This window comes from Narcine bancroftii, chromosome 6 (genome assembly GCF_036971445.1).
Source record: "Narcine bancroftii isolate sNarBan1 chromosome 6, sNarBan1.hap1, whole genome shotgun sequence".
NCBI lineage: Eukaryota > Metazoa > Chordata > Chondrichthyes > Torpediniformes > Narcinidae > Narcine > Narcine bancroftii.
The window spans coordinates 29,199,674-29,223,792 of record NC_091474.1 but is presented as its reverse complement, the minus strand read 5'-3'; the positions used below and the strand labels follow the sequence as shown (position 1 = coordinate 29,223,792).

General features: G+C 51.4%; 1 protein-coding gene and 1 long non-coding RNA gene across 3 annotated transcripts; one reads left to right on the top strand and one right to left on the bottom strand.

Annotated features, from left to right (window-relative positions):
• Positions 1–1,045: 1,045 nt before the first annotated feature.
• Positions 1,046–5,525, top strand: LOC138735900 (uncharacterized). The gene is made up of 2 exons (XR_011339991.1): positions 1,046–1,175; positions 5,267–5,525. It is a non-coding gene; the product is annotated as an uncharacterized lncRNA (long non-coding RNA).
• Positions 1,538–22,450, bottom strand: snta1 (syntrophin, alpha 1). Of its 2 annotated transcripts, none has more exons than XM_069884513.1 (7): positions 21,933–22,450; positions 10,354–10,561; positions 6,865–7,072; positions 4,675–4,805; positions 3,787–3,983; positions 3,259–3,410; positions 1,538–2,908 (listed from the first exon to the last, which is right to left on the bottom strand). In XM_069884513.1, the coding sequence occupies exons 1-7, from the start codon at positions 22,369–22,371 to the stop codon at positions 2,816–2,818; spliced, it is 1,428 nt and encodes a 475-aa protein (XP_069740614.1). In that variant the 5' UTR covers positions 22,372–22,450; the 3' UTR covers positions 1,538–2,815. The 2 variants fall into 2 exon arrangements, with proteins under 2 accessions (XP_069740614.1, XP_069740613.1); XM_069884512.1 differs by having other exon boundaries at positions 3,220–3,410; positions 21,933–22,448.
• Between the last annotated feature and the right edge of the window lie 1,669 nt (positions 22,451–24,119).

The window sequence follows — 24,119 nt, the reverse complement described above, 5'->3', positions numbered from 1 at the left end:
GTGTGAAAAGTTAAAAATTAAAAAAAAACAATAAGTCTGCCCGAGTGCTCCCACATCACACACACAAAACCTCCTTTCCATTCAAATCCCCATTTCAGCCGTCTAAATCATTTATCTTTCTCCGCCTTCCCGGCATTGTGCACCATGACTTCTGCACTGCCTTTTTTTTAAAACATACAAACTTTGTTCAAACTACAATATTACAACACAAAACACATAGAGCTACAACTAAAACTGTGAGAAGCAGCAATTATGAAAATCTCTCCATTACACAGTATTAGACATCAAATTAAAACAATTTTTGTCACCAAATATGCGATCCCCAGAGGGCCCTGAATTTAGCCACCATCCCCTCGGACATTATGTGTTCCCGCTCCTACACTGCATGGGCCTGGATGTAACCCCGAAAGACAGGCAGGCAGTCAGCTCTCCCCACCCCCTTGACTGCCCACCACCTCGACCTGTGAATGGTCAGTTTTGCCAACCCCCACAAGGAAGTCTACTGAATGCCTGGCACCCGTAGATCAGGAGCACACAACCAGAATTTGAGGAGTAGCTCCTTCAAGTAGGTGAAGAAAAACTGCACCCTCATATCATGTGATACATCATCTCCTCCCGGCCGGGATGTCGATTCCACAGTGTGACCCTCCCTCAGTGTGACCCTCCCTCAGTGTGACCCTCCCTCAGTGTGACCCTCCCTCAGTGTGACCCTCCCTCAGTGTGACCCTCCCTCAGTGTGACCCTCCCTCAGTGTGACCCTCCCTCAGTGTGACCCTCCCTCAGTGTGACCCTCCCTCAGTGTGACCCTCCCTCAGTGTGACCCTCCCTCAGTGTGACCCTCCCTCAGTGTGACCCTCCCTCAGTGTGACCCTCCCTCAGTGTGACCCTCCCTCAGTGTGACCCTCCCTCAGTGTGACCCTCCCTCAGTGTGACCCTCCCTCAGTGTGACCCTCCCTCAGTGTGACCCTCCCTCAGTGTGACCCTCCCTCAGTGTGACCCTCCCTCAGTGTGACCCTCCCTCAGTGTGACCCTCCCTCAGTGTGACCCTCCCTCAGTGTGACCCTCCCTCAGTGTGACCCTCCCTCAGTGTGACCCTCCCTCAGTAGCCTATGGAATGAAATGAAGCAGCAGACACTCGAAGGTTAATAAATGTCCATTTTAATTCCACATTTAAGGTATTTACAGCAAAACTGGCAAAGCTTATCGTTAAATTAGTAAGGATATAATATACAAAGCTAGTGTTGAGAGTGGCCGACGTGGGGATAGTGTTGGAATTAGTCTTTCTGGACGTCTGGAGTCACTGCAGCCTCTGGCTGATGGGATCAATGGCTGCCACCCCACCACCACCAAGGGATGCGAGCAGAATTTATAGCCCACCACCACCAAGGGATGCGAGCAGAATTTATAGCCCACCCCCACCAGAGGCAGCCCTCCCACCCTGCTTATACCCCTCCTTCCCCCCCCCCCCCCTCCACCACAAGTTTGCTACCACTGTTCTCCTCCCTCACACCAGTCCCCAAATGTCCAACAGCAAATGTCCAACAGTCCATTCCTGGTAAAAGCCCTCTCCTGCCACAGTCTCACGGCCAGGGGTGGGAAGGAAGGAGCAGCAAAAAAGAGAGGTGGGGAAATACGCAGTGGCCAAAGGGTTGAGTGCACGGGGATGGAGACGGAGAGTGCGGCCAAGGGTGGGGGGAGACAAAGGGGCCGCTTCCTCTCATTGCTCTCCCCATTGGTCTGGTGAATCTTGCTGGGGTGGGGCTAGATTCTCTCCCCCTCAGCCTGACCCTGACAGACTCCTGGAGGAGGCACTAATGCTGGGGATTTGCCTAACCCTGGAGCCCAAGCAGGACCTGCAGCGAGGGGGACGATGTAATGGCCACAATACACTGTTGGACCCTGACAGGTGATGGGGGGGAGGGGGAATGAGCACAGAGTCTGCATTGCAGCAGGGACAAACCTGGGCACACCCCTCAAGCCCACAGGCGGAGAGGTGGGGAGCAAGCACTCTGGCAGCGTTTAACTCTGCCTTTGCTGGGACCTGGAGGGTCTGAGTGGGGTAGGCAGCTTCTGTGGAGGGAGATCATAGTCAATGTCTTGGCTCGAGTTGTTTAATGGACATTCCTCTCCGTGGATGCAGTCTCCCCGGCTCAATCCTGCCAGCCTCTCATCGCCACTCAACTTCTGAAATACTCAGAGACGAACAATGAACTTCTGGAACCTTCCATGTCCAAGGTAGCTTTCATCCCCATCAGCGTGTGTGCTAGGGCACGGTGAGAGGGCACTGCCAGGTTCCTGGATCCATAACAGGCAAAGCAAGGCCACAGAGGTGTGTGGGGCGAAGGGGAGAGGAGGAACGGTGGGGAGGGGGCAGTGGGAGTGAGCAGCAGGGAGGGCAATGGGGGCAGAGGGGAGGGCAAGGGGGTGATGACATGGGCAGAGGGGAGGAAGGCAGGGGTGAGGACAGGTGGGGCAATGGGAATAGGAGGTGCAGATCAAGGATGTGCTCTTGGGGAGAGTTTACATTTTACCCAGCCATGGCTGAACCCTCACCAGGGCCTGTGAGGGGGTGGGAAGTGGACGGTGGGTGCAGTGAAGCAAATTGGAGGGCCCACTTCCACCTGAACCCTTAATGACAGACACGGACGTGCGGAGAGTTTAGTTGCACCTGCTTCAGACAACGTGGACGCTTCATCATATGGTTAACACAGCGGCTGTTGGCAGGTGAGGAGGGGGTGTCCTGTCTCCCCTTCACCTGCTGTGACTACGGATGGGGTGGACGCACTCCGCCCCTCCTGCTCCTATGGGTGGGGGTCTATGCTAACAGGCCGAGCCGGGTCATCTTGGCTGAGAGGAAGGAATGAATGATGAACACCAGGGTCTTGGGACATGAAGTCAAGTTCAGTTGCTGCAAGATGGGAGGGTCACAGTCAGGGCATGGTCACACAGCCTCACCCACCCAAGACCCCCACCGACCCCTCCCCCACCTCCCCATCCACACCCCACCCCCTCAAAATGTCACCCACCTGCCACCTGACTATCACCCCCATACTAATTCCTTACCCCCACACACCTCTCCCTGTCTCTGTAACCCCCTCCAGTCCCCTACACCCCTCCCTGTCTCTGTAACCCCTCTGATCCCCTACACCCCTCCCTGTCTCTGGCACTGTAACTGTGCAGACACTGCCCTAAATCCAGTTCCCCCTCAGCTGTACTCACAATCTCCCCTTCTGGACCACCAAAGTCCAGGAAGAGCACCTTGACTCCATCGTCAGAAGACATGCGAAGCCTCTCGAAGGGTTGGCTGAGAAGAGTGTGGGTCCGACCCCCATCAGGGCTGTCCTGGTAGATGGTGAACCCCTTCTCCAGGTGCACCCCCACCTTGCATTCCAGTCCATTCCAGGTACACGCTGAAACCAGAGGGAACCATGGGGAATGTCAGACCCATACTCGCCCAACCACACAGCAGGGAGATGTAGGGGCTGTAGGGTATAGATAGAAGGGGGGGGGGGGGAGAAACACTAGTGCCCCAGGGTCAGAGTGTGGAAGAGACTGTGGGGAATGGGGAATGCTGGCACCCCTGGGTCAGGGTTGGGGAGATGGAGTTGGGGATGGGGAACGCTGGCATCCCGAGGTCAGGGTGGGGGAAGAGGGTGTGGGGCACAGGGAGCACTGCCGCTCCAGGGTCAGGGTAGGGGAGGCAGGATGCGTGATGGGAAATGCTGACACCCTGGGGTGGGGGAGAGAGTGAAAGCTGGCATCCTGGGTTCAGGGGGATTGCCTCACCAGTGATGACTTCCTGGACCAGCTCAGCTGCAGTGTGGCATCCATCTACCAGGAGCCTTGTCCAGGTGCCCAGCTCAGAGGGGGTGGCTGTGGAGAAGAGGTGAGTCTCTACACCATTCCGGGTGCCAGCTCTCAGAACAAAGAACAGGTCTGCGTCCACCAGCAGCGAGCCTTTGGCAGGACCAGAGTGAACCAACCTGAAACACAACATGAGGCCTTGTTAACCCTCATCCCACAGTCATCCTACCCTGGCTTGGAGACAATCCCGGGCTGACCATAAATGCACAGTGACTGCAGGTGCCCACCAATCACCCATGAGTGCCCACCGACTGCCCAGTGACTGCAGTGCTCCCCTGACCACAGTCCCCACTAACCACAGTGCCTGTTGACCCCCTAGTTCAGAGCCAGTTTTATTGGGAAAGGTGCACACAATTTGAACAATGTATGGTCAAGGTTTTATTTGAAATGTATAAATATGTGTCCTTTCTTACATTCCAGCTTATGTATTGGATCTAACATTGTATTTTTTTTAAATTAAATTCAATAAAGATATTTTAAAAAGAAAAATATCAGAATAAAATGCTGCACTCGGTAAAAGTGATCTCGAACATTAAAAACCCGACCGGTTTCCATCTGCCATCCTCAGTCTTCACAGGCAGAGTTGGACTTAACACAAACAAGCCCTGTAGCCCATCCCCTTTTTGGCCACCCACACACGTTATGTGCCTGTATTAGTTTGATGCCTTGCCTGTCTTAGACATGGCAGAGTTCCAGGTATCAACTGTTCTCTGGAAAACCCTCCTACTCCTCGCCTTGCACCCCCTAATCCTGGTTTGATCCCTACCACCTGACCGCCTGCCCCAGTGATGCTCCTGGTCATCCCCTTACCTAGTGGCAATAAGTGGGTGCCGGGAGGCAGGGCTGGCCAGCTGCTCCTGGGTGTGTGGGATGCTGCTGTACAGCAGCAGATCCTTCTCGGTGAGGATGGCAAAGACTGGCCGCTCCGCTTCGCTTGACACCTGCAGGGGAGGGGAACCGTCCGTCAATCATTTGGGGGTGGGGGAGTTAAGGTGGGAGTAGGGCCTGGGGAGGGGAAGTTGGAGAGTGGGGCTGGGGCGGAGGGAGTGGGGGCCAAGGGAGGAGAAAAGGGAAGCAGGGGCTTGGGGCGTGGCTTGCAGTGGGTCTGATGGAAGGGTGGGGTGGGAGTGAGGGGTTAGTGAGGGGCCAGGGCAGCAAGGGGTTGGGTGTGGCTTTAGGCATGTGTTTGGCGGTGGGGGTGGAGCATGGGGGAGTGGAGCCGGGGGAGAAGGAGGAAGTGGAAGTGGGGCATTGGGGGAAGGGCAGTGTTGCCAGATGGGCTGTTTTCCCGCCTAAATGGCTTTCTTTTGGGCTGCAGGAAAATTTGAACGTTTGCAGGTTCCGGGTCTTTGGGCCCCTTTTAAGAATTTTTGCTTTTTTTTGGACTGACTTTTATGTGAAGCAACAGGGAGGAACAGCGAAACAACTGTTGCAGTAAAAGTGGCTCGGCCGGAGCGGGGCGCTCGGAGGACCAGGCAGAGCTGTACAGTGGTGGACTCAAGAGAACCCTCACCCATCAACCAAAATCGCGTGAGTGGCGGGCCGCAAATCACAACCGCATGCTGCGGAAAGTGTGGATAAGCATTGGAAGTTGGAACTTGATCAAAGTGGAAAGTACGGAGTCTTCCCACAATAACCAGAAATTAACAAGTTCAAAATGATCTTCATAATCTCTGTGATTTGATATGAATGATGTTCATGATTTAAGGTCATTTATTACTCTAATAAGGAATTCTTTTTTTCCTTTTTTGTCCAACAGCTTCATTTTTGGTAGAGGGTTTAGATCTTTTTTTAATAATAAAATATTAACATAATCCATTCGATTTAAGTGTAATGTATTTTTTTAAAACTTTTAACATGTATCCTTCTGTACTTTGTATTTTTCAAAGTGGAATTTCAATGTCAATAAAAATATTGAAAAGAAAAATGCATTAATGCCCCCTCCCGTCACCCTGTCTGCTTTTGTCATTATTTGGTCGCATTAATCTATCCACTCTTGTGAGTGGATAAACCTAACTATTTATTCCTTTAGCAGGGTGCACCCCTTATAGGAGAGAGAAGCCCTATTTAAGGAATGCTAATTATTATTGGAAGATGTTCCAAGCGATCGGACATGCAATTATTCGGATAGCCAGAAACTGTTGAAGCAATGTGGCCATTGAAAGACCTTTCTCTCAGATGAACCTTATCAAAACAAAACTGAGAAACAGAATGCAACAAGAACTGCTGGAGACAATATTAAACATTCGCATGTATATGTCCAGAAACAATTTCTGCTGCAACAGTTTCGAGCCAACACCATCTACACGGAGTCGTTTCACATCAGAATTGTACAAACATTACGACAATAATGAACATGACAACTTGGATTTCTGGATTTTTCTACCCTTCTTCAAGACGTTTTTACATATTCAGTTATTAGATGCAGAACTTTGTTGTCGATTTGTCTGCATGTAATGCAGGACTTAGTAGAGAATCTTCCATAAATAAAGGAATCCAGATTTTTTTTCCTGAGGCTGTGACCTTGCTGAACCTTAAATCCCAGCACTGAGTGGTTCTGCACCCACATTGTACTGTCAGTCTTTTTATAATTGTTTGCTTGCTGAATCCGCTTGTTTTTATTCACACATAGTTATTTATATAGAGCACTACTTTTTAAACTTCTGCTTGGATGCTAGTTGCATTTCATTAGGGTTGTATCTGAACTTGGCATAAATGACAAAGTCGAATCTAATCCACTATTTTTGGGCTGGGTTTGAGTTGGTTTTTGTACCTGGTTGGGCCTTAAATTTTTTAGGCATCTGGCAACACTGGGGAGTGGGTTGGGTGGAGCATAGCTTGGGGAGTGGGTCCGGCGGAAGGTATGGTGGGGGTCTGCAGACAAGCGGCTGAGTGGGGGGGATGGGGGGGCAATCTGCCAGTCTTGTTGTTGTCAGCCTTCCTGTGGTCGGACCCCACAAGGTGCAGAGCGAGGAGGCGGGGCTCATGGATGGGACTCACCTGCTCTGTCAGCCAGCCCACGTGCCGCAGCTGGGTGCCCCCGGCGATCCCTGCTGTGCCACCCAGCGCCCTCAACTCTGACTTAACCAGCGGCACCAGCGCAGCAGCGTTGCCGTGAATGGAGCCAAACCACGACTGTGCGGTGGCACCATCTGGCAGACGCAGGCACACCGCCGGCTTGCCACTTGCCGAGGAGAGCTCAATGTACCTGAACACGAAGGGGTGGCATTGGGGTGGGGGGGGAGGAGGTGGGGGGGGGAGGAGGTGGGGGGGGGAGGAGGTGGGGGGGGGAAGAGGTGGGGGGGGGAGGAGGTGGGGGGGAGGAGGTGGGGGGGAGGAGGTGGGGGGGAGGAGGTGGGGGGGAGGAGGTGGGGGGGAGGAGGTGGGGGGGAGGAGGTGGGGGGGAGGAGGTGGGGGGGGAGGAGGTGGGGGGGGAGGAGGTGGGGGGGGAGGAGGTGGGGGGGAGGAGGTGGGGGGGAGGAGGTGGGGGGGAGGAGGTGGGGGGGAGGAGGTGGGGGGGAGGAGGTGGGGGGGAGGAGGTGGGGGGGAGGAGGTGGGGGGGAGGAGGTGGGGGGGAGGAGGTGGGGGGGAGGAGGTGGGGGGGAGGAGGTGGGGGGGAGGAGGTGGGGGGGAGGAGGTGGGGGGGGGAGGTGGGGGGGAGGAGGTGGGGGGGAGGAGGTGGGGGGGAGGAGGTGGGGGGGAGGAGGTGGGGGGGAGGAGGTGGGGGGGAGGAGGTGGGGGGGAGGAGGTGGGGGGGAGGAGGTGGGGGGGAGGAGGTGGGGGGGAGGAGGTGGGGGGGAGGAGGTGGGGGGGAGGAGGTGGGGGGGAGGAGGTGGGGGGGAGGAGGTGGGGGGGAGGAGGTGGGGGGGAGGAGGTGGGGGGGAGGAGGTGGGGGGGAGGAGGTGGGGGGGAGGAGGTGGGGGGGAGGAGGTGGGGGGGAGGAGGTGGGGGGGAGGAGGTGGGGGGGAGGAGGTGGGGGGGAGGAGGTGGGGGGGAGGAGGTGGGGGGGAGGAGGTGGGGGGGAGGAGGTGGGGGGGAGGAGGTGGGGGGGAGGAGGTGGGGGGGAGGAGGTGGGGGGGAGGAGGTGGGGGGGAGGAGGTGGGGGGGAGGAGGTGGGGGGGAGGAGGTGGGGGGGAGGAGGTGGGGGGGAGGAGGTGGGGGGGAGGAGGTGGGGGGGAGGAGGTGGGGGGGAGGAGGTGGGGGGGAGGAGGTGGGGGGGAGGAGGTGGGGGGGAGGAGGTGGGGGGGAGGAGGTGGGGGGGAGGAGGTGGGGGGGAGGAGGTGGGGGGGAGGAGGTGGGGGGGAGGAGGTGGGGGGCAGAGACAGAATGGGGCAAAGGGAGAGAGTAGAGGACAGGAAGGGTGAAGGGGAAGAAGGGTGGGCAAGGGGAAAAAGGGAGGAGGGGAAGGGAAATGGAGGAAGGAGGGGAAGGGTAGAAATGAGGATGATACACAAAAATATTCAATGTCAGGTTCGCATTTGTTTCTTAAAACTAATTCCCTGGAACAACAAACTCACAAGTAACTGAGACTGAAAATCTAAAATAAAACCCTATAACTCTGGTGGCATCTGTGGAGAGAGGGAGAGGAGCATTTGATTTCTCCTCCCATAAATTCTGTATGACCTGCTGGGTGTTTTCTATATCTTCCATTTTCGTTTTTATAACAAGAAGGGAACTGTCTGTGCACCGTTCTGGAGTTGGTACAGGGAGTTGGGGGTACGAGGCAGGTTCACAATCCTCGGCTGGTATTACTGCAAAGACAGTGATTAGGAAGGGTCTTGGCTCAGAGCTGTGGACGGAGGACATCCTCAGACCCAGGTGAGAGCCAGGGGCAGTTAGTCTGAAGGCTGTATCCAGCCCAGCCAGCCTGGTTATGGCTACAGTGAAACCCCCCCGGTATCCAAATTTTAAGCAACTTGCAGCCTTAACCAACCAGCAAAAAAAAATTGAGGAAAATAAATTTAATTAAAAAAAAAAATAAAATAATAGGCAAAAAATCCATGTTTAAAATTGCAAGAGTAAATGTTCTCTGAAGAAACACAAACTTTTGGTGAAGACGGGAGTAAATATTCAGCCAGTGGAGTGTCTCAGTCAGGCTGCAGCTGTTTGAATAAAGTTGTGTGAAACAGCAATGGTGTCGCCCAGGATGAAGAGATGGTTGATGCTGCTCACCGTTTCAGTGTCTCTCTTAAAGTGTCTTCTTATCCCTGCTTAGTAAGAGTCGCTCTAGTCAGAGGGTTTATCTGTAAACTGGGGGGAGGGTCTAATTAATCTATAATGTTATTGTTTATCTTTCGGCCAGATCCATGGAGGGGTGGAACCTGCAGATTCAGCCATGGTTAAAAGTTTTCAAAGAATGTGTCTGGAAATAAAGTAAAATTCTTTAAGGTTCATATATTCATGCAAGTGAAGTTTGTTCAGTGTAAGTACAGTCTAGTATTTTTGTCTTTTAATCTGTTCACTCTTAATGCAGGTGTATTGGTTAGGCATTGTAAGAGTAAGTCTCAAGCAACCGGAAAGTACACTATCTGGCATCTACCAATCCCCATAGGTGCGGATACCAGGAGTTTTACTGTATATTTGAGGTCTGATGAGATGATCCGCTCCAAGTTCTTCTGTCCATATGGTCAGCTGGAGTTCTCTAGCCAATTCCAGGAGGTTTCAGTCACAGGGAAGATGGGGCTTGCATTTAATAGAGATAAGAGATCTCCACGGACACTGGAGGTTAAGGGACAGAGTTAGACAAGGGTGATTGTGCTGCCTTGCAAGAGGTCTGATCAACATAAAATTGGCAGGGAACTGGAGACGCTCATCTCCATGTAGAATTCCAGCCAGAAACGTCGACCGTTCCATTTCTCCCTCTGATCCCGCTTGACCCACTGAGTTGTGGGGTGGGGAAGGGGGGTGGGGGGTAGTAGGTTTGGAACTGACTACCCACGAGGAGCAGTTTCAACAGGATTTATCCGTGGGGAACGGATGAATGCAGGTAGAAGTCCAAAATTCTGGATGCCAAAAATCCGGACCACCCGAGAATCTGGACTCTGAAAACTTTCAAACTTTTTAAATTTAGTGAAGCACAATGTTATTTGCTAATGAATAAACTATCAAAATCTACTTGTTCATTTCTTTATTCTTCAAATTTGAATTTTAAAGGTTACTGCTGAAAAATCCAGACTGACCCAATCCCCGAGCAGTTTGGATTTTCAGACTTCTACTGTATTTGAAGAGGAGACTGGAGTTGAGGGGTGGAGCAGAAAATGGGGGAGGGGCCAGAGGGTGCCATGGGATTTCACAAATCAGGAACCTCGAGCAGCTGGGTTACCTGCCAGTGGAAGCCCCGGTGATACGTGTCCTGGATGGAGAGCCTGCCTCATCGCTCAGTGGACATTTCCTGTGCCGCATCATTCAATATTGGTACGTCTCACCTGTACCTCCCAAACCCCTCCCCTTTTCCCCACCCCCATTGCCATCGCCCCAGCCTCTCCATACCTGTTCTCTGTGTCAGGAGGCCTGGTTTTCCTTCGGATGTAACACATCTTTAAGGGGATGGTCTCCTCCTGCTCAGAGTCTCCAGGCAGGTGTCCCAGGGATGCCGGTGAACTTGAACCACTGGTGGGATTGGACAAGGAATCCCAGGTAGGCGGGGAGCCTTGTGTAGTGTTCTTGAAGTACGACGACACCTCCTTCAGGTACTTCACTGCCGGGAGAGGAGACGCAACGTCAGTAATGTCACTGTTGGACGAGCCAGGGAACCACAGGCCAGTGAGATGGTGTCCATTGGTGAAACATTGCTGAAGAGGATTCTGACCAAGGGAAAGGATCTACCTGCACTTGGATAGATCAGGACTGATTGGAGGGAGTTGGCACAGATTAGTGTGTGGAATATTGTGTTCTCAAATCTAATGGAGTATCTGAAAGGAGCTGCCAGAGGAAGCAGGTCGAGTTACAACATTCAAAAGACATTTAGACAGATCTATGGGTGGGTGGGGGGAATTAGAGGGTCATGAACCAAATGCTGGCACATGGAATAGCCCAGAATGCTGGTAGTCAGTATGGACTGGTTGGGCCAAAGGGCCTGTTCTGTTTGTAGACTCCACAACCTACCGGTCTATCTCAGCCCTCCCTCTCCTTCACACAGTCCGGGTGCAAGGTCTCAACTGAAGTGTTGACCATCCCTTTATCCAGAGGTTCTCAACCCTTTTCTTTCCACTAACATACCACCTTCAGCAGTCCCTATGCCATAAGTGCTCTGTGATTAGTAAGGGATTGCTGAAGGTGGTATGTGGGTGGAAAGAAAAAGGTTGAAAACCACTGTTTAATCGTACCTAATTGACTCATTATGTGCATGGTTTCATAACTCCAAAGGAAATGGGCCAATGACAATTTTTCTTAAGCAAAATATTTCAGTAACAATTAGGTCTAGAGCAGTGATCTCAACCTTCCTTCCCCATCCACAAAGCACCTTAAGCAATCCCTTAATAATCACGGAGCACCAATAGCACAAGGATTAAAGTTATATGTGAGTGGAAAGAGAAAGGTTGAGAACCACTGTTTAATCGTACCTAATTGACTCATTATGTGCATGGTTTCATAACTCCAAAGGAAATGGGCCAATGACAATTTTTCTTAAGCAAAATATTTCAGTAACAATTAGGTCTAGAGCAGTGATCTCAACCTTCCTTCCCCATCCACAAAGCACCTTAAGCAATCCCTTAATAATCACGGAGCACCAATAGCACAAGGATTAAAGTTATATGTGAGTGGAAAGAGAAAGGTTGAGAACCACTGTTGTACCCTCACCACTGCAGCTCAACCCACTGAGTTCCCCTGGCAGTTTGTTTGCTGTTGCTCCGAGTTCTAGATTCCCGTCTGCACTTCCACATTCAGCATCTGGCAAGTTTCAATCAAGCCATCTCTAAAATGGCTTGAACACTCCAGTTAAAACAATGAAATGCTGGAGGAGCTCAGCCAGTCTCGCAGCATTCACTGGAAGCAAAGATATATGACTAACGTATAGGGTCTGAGCTCTTAGTCAAGGTACGAGAGGCCTCGTCTGGATGCTGCGAGACCGGCTGAGTTCCTCCAACATTTTGGTTGTATTTTGTTCTTTAATTTATTTCTAGGATTCTTTCCAGAAGGACCTTTTCCTTTAATGTCATGTAAGGAAGAATATACCAAAGTACAATGTATGGATGCACTGAAATTCTTACTTGCTGCTCCCACGCACAAGATACACAGAGCAAAACTCGACACTGTGATTGTAGTACAAATACAGAAATGCTGGAGGAGCTCAGCCAGTCTCGCAGCGTTCACTGGAGGCAAAGATATATAACCAACATTTCGGGCCTGAGCCCTTCCTCAAGGTAAATAGAAGTCTCTTATGGACACTGCAAGACCTGCTGAGTTCCTCCGAGATTTCTGTGTATTTTTTTTACTGCAATCACAGCATCTGTAGATTTTCGTGTTTCACTTGACACTCCATTCATTCCTGACAAAGTGATTTACCCATCCTTGGGCCTTCCCTATTGTTGTGTTCAAACCCCCACGCCAAACACTGGCACAAACCACTCTGGTCAAGGTGAGCCCCCCCCCGCGAGGTCATCCTGGCCACACACTCTGCTGCACCGTGGTTGGGGGGTTAAGCCGGAGGGCTTTTTGCCTTGAATTCAGACTTGGGTTGCTTCATTTCAGTGGATCCTCTGCTTCGAGGCCTCAAAGTGAAAACTGTTTCTGGAATGGAATTTTTCTGAGTGCTTGAGTCCATTGAGTCTCTGGTTATCTTCCCTGTTGCCGGCAATGGTGTCGACAACCACAGAGTGCAGGCGGGGAAGGGCGGTTTCGGTGCTGAACAACCTTCCAACACAGCCATCAATCACCGGCACAGTTTGTTTAGCCTGCTTGCCTTCAGCTGTTCAAGAGTGAACACGTGGGGCAGGTCTGTGAGAGACCTAGAAGCAGGCTGAGCCCCCAGTCTGCTCCCTCACTGGAACCCAAACTCCAGGCTCCCCTCAGCACCGGGAAACCTTCCATCTCTTGTTCTTTCTGCCTTACAAAAATTCTGGTGCCTTCATCTGGGAATTGGGTGGGCACATTATAATGATTACAGAAACATGGTTGAGGGAGGGAGGAGCAGCTCATGACCAGGGGGTACAGATACTATAGGTGGTGAAGAAGCAGGTGAGAGAGGAAGGGGAGCTACAAGATTGATGAAGGAGAGCATTTCGACAATGCTGAGAGGGGATGGTACTGGGGGGTGCAATTATGTTATTCTGTACACAAAAATAAGGGGGAAATCACTTTAGTGCGGTTGAAGGGGCGTTTGATGGGATGGCAGACAAGCACCTGCTTTTTCCTGAAAACTGCTGGAGTTGTACTCAGATAGGCAAGAGGAGAGGGTTCCATCACACCCTTGACCTGTCCTGCAGATGCTGAAAAGAAAATCCCACAAGCAGCAGACTTCCCAAAGCATCTCACAACCAATGTTACCAAGGCAAGATCCCTCAAAGAGCAGGAAGGGGAGGAATGGAAGGCAAAGGTGGAGAGAGAACCATTTCCCCCGCACTCCGATCTTGTGTTGGGCTGTCTACCGAAAGCAGATCACTCTCCACGTTGCCGGAACTTGGCCTGACCCATGGAACACAAGGATCCCTGAAATAACAGCTGGCCTCTAGCCGCCGGAAACACAATGCTTGCTCTGAAAATAGGCTGCCAGTCAGAGCCCAGTGACCTTGGTGCACAGCAGCTGGAGATTTGACTAAATGCTGGGCCTCAGGCCCGGGGTGAAGGCCAGAGATTCAGGACGCAGGCCATTTGGTGGAGCGGAAAGGAAGGGGCATTTGTTCGTACCCAGGACATGGGCACCACCAGCAGGCATCGCACATGGTGCCCATCCACAACTGCCCACGGTGGGCTGGTTGCGGAGGAGCCTCAGGCTGGAGTAACCACATGGGTGGGTCTGGAGTTGTTTGCGGCCACACTGGGTCAGGCCACCAGATCCCCTCCCTGAACAACTCAGTGACATTTAAGCTTTCAGACAATCCAAAGCCCATCACAAATACTGACCTCAGATTATTTTCCCCAAATGTAACTTCCTCACTCCCTGCAACAAACACTGCTGCATTGACATCCAAAGCATCCCCAGATCACTAGCCCAGGTCTTGGAACCACCAGCACACCAATGACCACAGAACATTAGTAAAACTTGAGAGTCCGCAGAAACCATGGATGAAGTAAAAGCACGAACTCAGCAAGTCAAACAGTATATTTTATACAGCAAAGATGAAGATACATAACTAACGTTTTGGGCTTGAGCCCTTCATCAAGGGGTGAACAAAATGATACATAGCAAAGATACTTAACCAATGTATGACATGCTGAGTTTCTCCAGCATTATGTTTTTACTTTCAACATGGAACAATCCTCCATTGAAGATCCAGCAATCAACTCATGACCAAGGTATTGGGGGCAGTGGGACAACAACTACCAGTGAATGGAGGCAAACCATGTGCTGGATGGGCACTTATCAAGGGATCAGGCAAAGTGCTGTTGGATATGCTGCCCCCATTCACTGGGGAAAGAATTAGAGGCTGGACCTGTGGAGGAGAGAGGAGACAACAGCATTAAATTTGATCCATGTGGCTTTGATTGAGATGAAATGAAAGATTGATTTAGAAGAGAATATTTCTGAAAAGCACAAACTAGAAACAGTTCACAGCCAGGGGAGGCTCACAATTACCCAGAGTGTCCAGCCATCACCCACCTCAGCTCTGCTGTTCCTTGCGGATTATTGTACATCAATCCCAGCTTCAGGTTCAGGAGAGCACAAGGTTAAATTGGAGGGCCATGGTCTTATTGAATGGTGGATGGGATGGCCTTCCCCTGCCCCTGATTTGAAAGGATGAGTGTGGGGCTGCTGGAGGGGAGAAGTGTCCACCCATTCCCAGCTTGCCCCAGAATGTGCCGTGGAATCATCCTACCCAAGATAGGAAACTTCAGAGCTCTCAGGCTGGGTGGTTGAGGCTTTTGCTGCACAGAATGTGGCCAAGGAGATCTGCTCTGTAATGGTCCACCAGAGGGCTAACACAAAAATAATGGGCTGAGTGGCAGGAGGACGTGTAGGACTTGACTCTTCAAACAGAGGTCGGTGGTCTACGTCTCATCCACAGATTGCCAAAGTCCATCCACAGGTCAAATTAGCATTGATAGAATGGGCTGAAGGGTCTTTGTTGGAAGATTTTTTTCATGCGAGGTCTACCTGCAGTGGAGAAACTCTCGGCAGTGAGAGAGCTGGTGGGATGCCTTTGAATACCGGGAGAAATAGTGGCGGCGGAGTCAATTGTATTATTTAAGAAAAGGTTGGACAGGTATATGGATGAGAAGAAGATGGAGGGTTATGGGCATTGTGCAGGGAGGTGGGACTAGAAAGGGGTGTTTGGTTCGGTGCGGACTAGAAGGGCCTAATGGCCTGTTTCCATGCTGTAATTGTTATGTTATGTTAGAGTGGAAAATCCTTTAATTTAGGGTAGCTGGAAGGTTGCTGGATGCAGCAAGTATTTACAGTCCATATGTGAGGGTACCTGGGAAAACTACAGATGATTTTCCCAGGAGATGGTTTTGGAAGTTCAGAGCACAGCCCATGATCCCACCACAGGGTTCTGGGAACAGAAGGGCTTCAGCCTGAAACCATGAATTTTCCTTCCCTCAAGGTCATGGAGGAAGGGATGGAGGGGGAGGGGGGCAAGAAATGAGGCGACTGGATTGTTACAGATGTACAAAGCATTGGTTACATTGGGCTTGGAGAACAGTGACCTCACTGTGTTACCAGAAAGATGGAATTAAGCTGGAGATGGCGTGGAGATGATTCACGATGTTGACTGGGCCGGATGGTTCGAGATATTGAGGAATGGTCAGATTGGCTGGGACCAAAGGAGATGAAGGTGACATGGGAGAGAAATACAAAATGAAGAGAGTGAGACAAGGGGTGATAGATAGTGGAGTAAAATATGAAAGTCTGCAGTCGGAGTGATTAAAACAAAAACACAATGCTGAAGGAATTCAGCAGGTCAAGCAGCGTATTTTATATAGCAAAGATAAAGATACATAACCAACATTTCGGGCTTGAGCCCTTCATCAAGGAATGAGCAAGTGGATGGAGCAGGGGGAGAAGCACTGTCTCACAGGCAAAAGGTGGATAAGGGTGGGCACACCAGCAAACGGGAAAGGGGGGTGGCTCTGTGAATGGAGAGGGAAGGGGTGGAGAGCTGGAGGAAAGGAGAGAAAGGGATGGAGAACGGGGAGTGGGCTAGTAGAAACCAGAGAAGTCGATGTTAATGCCATCTAATTGGAGAGGACCCAAACGTAATATTAGGTGTTGTTTCTCCAATTTAGATAGAAAGTAGATGGTGTCTAAAACTAGAGACCTGGGCTTATGATGAGAGGGAGGAGTTTCAAAGGGAATCGGAGGGGTAAAGGTTTCAGCAAAACGTGGCACGGTTAGCACAACGCTATTACAGTGCCAGCACCCAGGGTTCAATATGCTGCTGTCTGTGAGGAGTTCTGCGTCTTCCCCACGGCCACATGGGTTTCCTCTGGGTGCTCCGGTTTCCTCCCACATTCCAAAGTTGTACGGGGTTAGTAAGTTAATTGGTCACAGGGGTGTGTTTGGGCGGTGCGGGCTCGTGTTACAGTGCTGGTTAGAACTCAGCAGAGGAAGGGTAAGGGAGAGCAGTAGCAGAGCACACTTCCAGGGAACACATAACCTGATTATAAATGCTACTATCGGTTTATGAAGGGGAAAGGATTATCAAAAAATGTTGACAGCATTCAGTCAGTATGGGGGGAATAATGCACAACAGTGAAATGGTGGCAGAATGTTGGTATTGGCGTCATTTGGAGGATACAATTTACCCAGAAACATTGAGAATTACAGGGTGAGTCTAAAGGGGTTAATATTGGTCAGGAAATCAATGGGATTGAAGTCTAATAATGTCATTTATAGTCATTTGTGCACCTGTACTGTACAAAACTGCTACAGCAAAAACAGTAAGTTTTGTGACAAGTTCATGACAATAAACCAGATTCGGATAAATCCCTAGGGCCAGACAGTTTGCATTGGTTGTGATTTTTCACATTTCTTTTGGAGCAATTCCACAGATTGTTGTGTGGCACAAATAATGACTAGAAAAGAGGAGAGAATGATAATCAGGCAGCAGTGGGAGGTGCGGAGTGTCTGAAACACTTACAGAGTTGGTCAGTCAGCAGGAACCCGTGAAAGGAGACTTGGGCTTTACCACTTTCTTGGAATTCTGAGGATATACTTAGGGGGCTTTTCTGACTGGAAGTCAGTGACCTGTGGTGAACCGCTGGGATTAGTGCTGGAACCTTGTCAATTGTAATGTACGACTGAAGTGAATGTAGATGTATGATTATCAACTTCACAAATGGCACAGAGACTGGTGGAAAGGAAGACCAGCCACAGCTACAACACGACATGGATCAGTTGGGAAGGATGTCTACAGAAGGACATGGTTCTGTTGGTTGGGAAGTTGGCTAGAGTGTTGACAAATGGAATTTAATCCCAAATGTGATGACACATTTGGGCCGTCAAACAGAGGAAGGACGCACACAATAAATGGGAGGGTACAAGCAACAGGATAACTAGAGGGACCTTGGGGACCAACCCCATAGCTCCGTGAAAATGGCAAGAAAAATAGAAAGAGAAGTGCATAGATCAGGGCTCAGAATATAGAAGTGGGGAGTTAACATTGCAACATTTCCATCACTGGTGAGACCACACTTGGAGTATCATGAGAGTGGGAATGAACCAGTTATTTTCTGAGTGTCAAGTGGTGATATTGTGAAGAGATGTGGTTCCAGCACCGTGTACACTGATGACTGAGACAAACAAATGAAATGTAACATCTCCAAATTTCCAGCTGACAAATCTGGGTGGATTGAGCTACAGAGGCTCCAGCATGATCAGGACAGGGAGAGGGCCAACAGGTGGGAGATGCAAGACTTTGTGGATCAACAAGAGGTTGTCAACTCTGGTGGCAGAAATAGGAAGGTAAATTATCAGAATTGGAGAGGTGGGGAAGAGGAGGAGGGAGTCCTGGTGCACCAGTTGTTGAGAGCATGCAGTGTGGCATTCCCAAATTCCTCAATCTTTCTGTAATTTTCCCCTTTAAACACCCTTCAATAGCACAGCATAACTGCCCCTTTACGATGGTCCACATTTACCCCTCATTCTCAACTCCAACAACACAGGCCTAACTTTGTTATCCCCTGATGAATGAACAATCTCTCAGCCCAGCCACTGGCTGGGGAATCTCCTCTGGACTGCTGCCAAAGCCTGCGTATCCTTCCTTTAAACACAGAGACCAAAACAGTGCCAGTAATCCAGGTGTGGTCTCATCAGAACTGTGCAACTGCAACAATACTTCCAACTTTTAAATTACAACCTCTTCACAATACACCACTGCACTCCCAACCAGATGGAATGGTGCATCATGGGGACAGGCCCTTAGATCAGACGTGCAGGCCTCTCCCACATCGTGAAAATCTCATTTAAACCCTCCCCTCCCACTTTCAATTCTGACACGTGATATTTTCACCCTGGGAAAAATGCCTACTGTATCAAGGCTTCTCATCATTTACACACCTCAATCAGGTCTTCCCTCAGCCTCCGACACTCCACAAAACCCCCCCCCCACCCCCAACCCTGCTGACCTCAGGCTTTGACATGAACTCCATTCTGCCTCTTGAAGGGCTTCATATGTTCCTACAAACTCCATCCACCCGTTTTTCACCCATGTAGACCTTCCCAGCTCTGGGCCCACAACTCTGCAACTCCCTCTGTGACCTCCTCCTCACATCCTCTCACCATCCAGTGTGGCTCTGGCTGACAGCTCCAATGTTTTAGGTGACAGATGAATGCAAGTTGCTTCTCCAGCCACACAATATACAGCATGACCCCCCCCCCACCTTACTCTGGGGGTTCTTTGATCTCTACCCTTCCTTCAGAAGACCTTGGAATCCCTGCCTTAGCCAGGGAATCTCTCTCCTCCCCAAACTGGGAATCTCTCCATTTGCCCCAAACCCTGGGGACATCTCAGTTTTGTCCCCCTGGTCTCATACCCCCACCAGCTCTGCCAGCCACTACTTTCCAGTTGCACATCTGGCTGCTGTATAAACATGGAGGAGTGCCCCAGGACTCAAGCCCCAGACCTCTCATCACCTCTACCACCTGGTCACTACCTCTGCCACCTGGTTCCCCCCCACCCACCCCAGCTAATCGGTAATAATGGCACTCCCTCCATCACCTTCATCCGCGGGAACCAACCAGTCTTTACATTCTTAAGGAGCCAACCAAGAGGTACTGAAAGCACTCACATCGAACAGAAATTTCTGAAAGACTCAGCAGGCCAAGTAGCACCACTGGACACATTCCTTCTGATCTACCTCCACAGATCCAGGTGTTCCCAGCCTACACATTTTTCCCATATCCGATTATTCTGCAACCCTGCTGAAGTGTGGATTGTGGAGGGTCACGTGGCCTCGCCGTCTGGAACCTGTTGGGGATGTGGAATGTGGAGGGCCATGTGGCCTCATCGTCTGGAGCCTGGTTGGAACGTGGATTGTGGAGGGTCACGTGGCCTTGCCGTCTGGAACCTGGTTGGAACGTGGATTGTGGAGGGTCACGTGGCCTCACCGTCTGGAACCTGGTTGGAACGTGGATTGTGGAGGGTCACGTGGCCTCGCCGTCTGGAACCTGGTGGGGATGTGGATTGTGGAGGGCCATGTGGCCTCGCAGTCTGGAACCTGGTGGGGATGTGGATTGTGGAGGGTCACGTGGCCTCGCAGTCTGGAACCTGGTGGGGATGTGGATTGTGGAGGGCCATGTGGCCTCGCCGTCAGGTACTTAGTCAGAAGTTGCATCAGCTGCCAATCAAGGTTGGACTCTGCCCACCCATTAGTGCACACCTGCCCATTGGCTCTTTTAATCATCTAGTGATTAACTGGGTTGGATCCTTCAGTATGAAGTCCATTACATGCAGCAACTCTTCTTTTTTAGCTCTGAGATGAACCCTGCTGTGGACAACTCTGGAGGAGTCGTTGGTAAGGTATTCCACTACACAGGGATCAGGGGTGCTGTATACGGTTGTAGTTAGCATCTGAGCTGTGTCTGCATTAGACAAGGAACAGCAGGTACTATTTTGCAGTCCTTGGTTGTGAAAAGTCTATATCACCAGTTGCTAATATCGGTAGTATATGTCAGATGTGACTGGGTTGAACTGTGCTTTTCAGTTTAAGCAGGTACTGGTATTGGTAGTGTTAAGTCTGATGTGACTGGTTCCATTGCGTTGTGTGATTGAGAATACTTGTGTGTTATCCCTGTTGCAATCCCCGAATGCGCGGTTCAATAAAAAATATTTCTGCATTTAGCAGCAGTGGTTCTCAACCTTTTTCCACTCACATACCACTTTAACTAATCTCTAATTGCCATCAGTGCCCTGTGATTAGCAAGGGACTGCTTAAGGTGGTATGTGAGTGGGAAGGGAAGGTTTAGAACCACTACTCTAGACCCAATTATTACTGAAATATTTTGCTTGAGAAAAATTGTCATTGGCCCATTTCCTTTGGAGTTATGAAACTGTGCACATAATGAGCCAATTAGGTACAATTAAAACAGTGATTTTCAAACTTTTTCTTTCCACCCACATACCACCTTAAACAATCCCTTACAAATCAGAGAGCACCTATGGAATATTTAAAGTGGTATGTTAGTGGAAAATAAAAGGTTGAGAACCACTGTGTCCAGACTCACTATTCTTTGAACCCACCGAACTTTTCCCTTCCCACACAACTGCCAACCCTCCTGTAAATCTCCACACCCTTCCTACAATGTGCAGCCCAGAGGTGGCCCAACGAGGTTAGCGGCATGTGGTGTTCAATTCGTAGACTCATTAAACAGCCCCTGACACAGGATGAGAAGGTCCAGGGTCAAGAGTGGGGATATAGCAGGGTAAGTGAAGTTCTCCACTCCCAGAGCAGTTCATACCAACTGCATCTATGCTGTTCTCTCGATGTGTGCAAACATGGTGGTGCAATGGGTTCAATCTTGACCTCTGATGCTGTCTGAATGGAGTTGTCACGTTCTCCCAGGGACTGCATGGGTTTCCACTTCCCTCCTACACCCTGGTGGGTTAACCAGCCCTGAATATGTGTGATCTCGTGGGGCTGATAGTACAAAGCCAGAAAGCCTGTTCCATCCAGTGCTGTCACTCTTCAAACCTGATCCCACACACAGCCACATCACCACAACCCCTGGCAATTCTGAACCCATTTCACTGTGACTGACAGTAGCAGGTTTAACCTACCCCTAGGGACTCACAGCTATCCACAACAGCCCCACATCATGTCTCATTGAGACCTGCTCCCTGTCCAAAAACAAGGGAGAAGATCTGGTGCTCCCACACCCCAGGGCCAAGGTCACTGCCCCTGCCTTCTCAGGTGACCCTTGCTTCCATACTGTTGTAAAGTTTGCAGCAAATGTACAGAGTGTCTTGATTACCCAAAACTGCTGACTGAACCAGCAGAACAAAAATAACCAGTGAACGAGCTGTCTGGCCTAAGGTCACAACTTGGGCACCTCCCACCCCTCACGCAGTGGTCACTTTACCACCCCTCCACTACAAGAATTCCCCAATGCCCGGATCTACCCTCACTAAGAGGGGGACATGGTTTTTCATTACCCTGACCTTTCTCTCCACCCCATTACTTTTATTCTCCACTCCCCTTTCACCCAAGGAATGCACCCGCTTCCTACTGGCCCACTCAACTTCCCGAGGTCTCCCCCCTCGGTTTCCAACCCTCCTCTTCTCTCCCCATCCCCATTTCCCCCTCCTCTCCCTCAATTCTATTTTCTAATCCAGGTCTCTCCTCTTCTCCACATCCCCTTCTCCCCTCTTTTCTCCCCATCTTCTCCTTTCCTCCTCCTCCCTCCTCCGCCCCCTCCTCCCTCCTCCTCCTCTTTCGCCCTCTATCCTCACCCCCCCCCACTCCTTCACCTTCCAGCACCACCTCCTTGCCCGTCTTCTTCAACGCCTGCACCGCTTGGTCGTGGGTCGCGTCCCGCAGGTCAGTGCCGTTCACCGACAGGATGGCGTCCCCTACGAAGAGCTGGCGGCTCTGCTCGGCGGCGAGGCCGCGGAAGATCTTGGAGATGAGGATGGGCATGTGATTCTCGCGGCCACCCTTGATGCTGATGCCCAGGCCGCCCGCTTCCTGCTTCACGATGCGCACCGTGCGCTTGCAGCCATTGCCGGGCTCAGTGTCCGGGCCCGGAGTTTCGAGCTCGGGCTCGCCGTTGCTGAGCCCCGGGCCACCCACTCCTCCGGCCGGGCTCAGGCACAGCGCGTCTTCGGACAGGGAAGCAAGGAGCCGCCGCCAGCGCTCGGGCTCCGGCTTTGGGCTCCGCACCTCCAGCAGACCGCTCCGCACCACCATCCCAGCGCCGGGCAAGGTCAGAGTGTCCGGGGCCAGGATGGCGATTTGGGACCCTCCTCCCGCTGTTCCGGACCGGCCCGCCCCCAGTTAAAGGGCCCGCCGCAGCTTCAAAGCCAGACCAAAACTTTCCGCCACTTTTTACAAACTTTCTCACACTTTTCAAACTTTTTCAAAACTTTCTCACACTTTTCATAACTTTTTCACAAACTTTTGATAACTTGTAAAAATCTTTCTGCAACTTTCCCATCCTCTCCTCGAGCTCGGACAACCGTCTCCCGAGCTCTGCTCCAGGATTGCAGGCGACTCTGAACAGGAACCTCCCGCTCCGGGCCGCTGTGAACCCAAATCACCGCTTTCCAATTCGTGACTCGCCCACAATTCTATAGAAATGTTGCCCGGCTGATAGACCGAGCGTTGGCCCAATTACCGGAGCAATAGCCCGCCTTTGTCTTCTGCAAACTTGGAGATGCAGTCCCAGGGCCGTAACAGTGTGGTGCTCCCTCATCATCGGCGCTCCCTCGTTGCCCCACCCTCAGATCGGCACTCCCTCATCGCCGGCCCGTTCTCATCGCCAAGGCCTTCCCACAGCACGGCGCTCCCTCACCACCCTCCAACAGTGCGGCGCTCCCTCTGCCGCCCCTCCCACAGTGTAATCTGGTCGGGATGCTGCCGTCACCGTGGGGTGCCAGGCTTGGCTGCAGCGGTACCGCGGACAATCCCTTGGGCTCGTCCGACCCAGTGGAACCAGGACGCCGGCCAGCAGCCAGCAAACCCAGGGCGCTCCTTCAGCGCCGAGGGACGTGGTAAGCGGGAGCTCCCGGTCGCGTTTTACCCCCTCAGCAGTGCATAGACCGGAGGGACAGGTGACGGGTCAACGCCGGAACCTGCCCCACCATAAATAATGAGAAGCCGGTGGGGCAAAGCGAATCAGGCAGCGTCGGCGAAGAGAGATGGGCCAACGGGGACCCGCAGTCTGGTGAAGAGATGGGCCTGCGCTCAACTTCCCGAGGTCTCCCCCCTCGGTTTCCAACCCTCCTCTCCCCATCCCCATTTCCCCCTCCTCTCCCTCAGTTCTATTTTCTAATCCAGGTCTCTCCTCTTCTCCACATCCCCTGCTCATCCCCTTCTCCCCTCTTTTCTCCCCATCTTCTCTTAGAACATTACATCACAGAAACAGGACCTTCGCCCCTTCTAGTCTGTGCCAATCCAGTTTTCTACCCAGTCCCACTGACCTGCACGTAGTCTACAACCCTCCATACCTCTCCTATCCATGTACCAGTCCAAATTCTTAATGTTAAAATTGAGCCTGCATTCACCACTTCAGTTGGAAGCTAGTTCCACACTCCCAGTGTGAAGAGGTTCCCCTTTTCCCCTTTCACTCTTAACCCATGTCTTCTGGTTTGTATCTCATCTACCTTCAGTGGAAAATGCCTACCTACATTTATCCAGTCTAATTTTAAATACTCTCTATCAAATCTCCCTCATTCTTCTAATCTCTAGGGAATAAAGTTTTCCACCTTGCATGAACCCCATCTCCAGAATTCCCAATCATCCTGGTCCCTTTCCCCTGCCTGCTGTGGTCAATCCTCTAATTGCCCAACACCACTGTTTTCCCATTTCTCCCACCATCAACCTGCTGGTGACATTGTGCCAGACCACACCATGGTCAGCTAGGGAACGGCTCTCAGACACCTCTTGGAACACCACCCCACCACTGAGCATCAGGGCATCATCTCCCAGACCTAGAC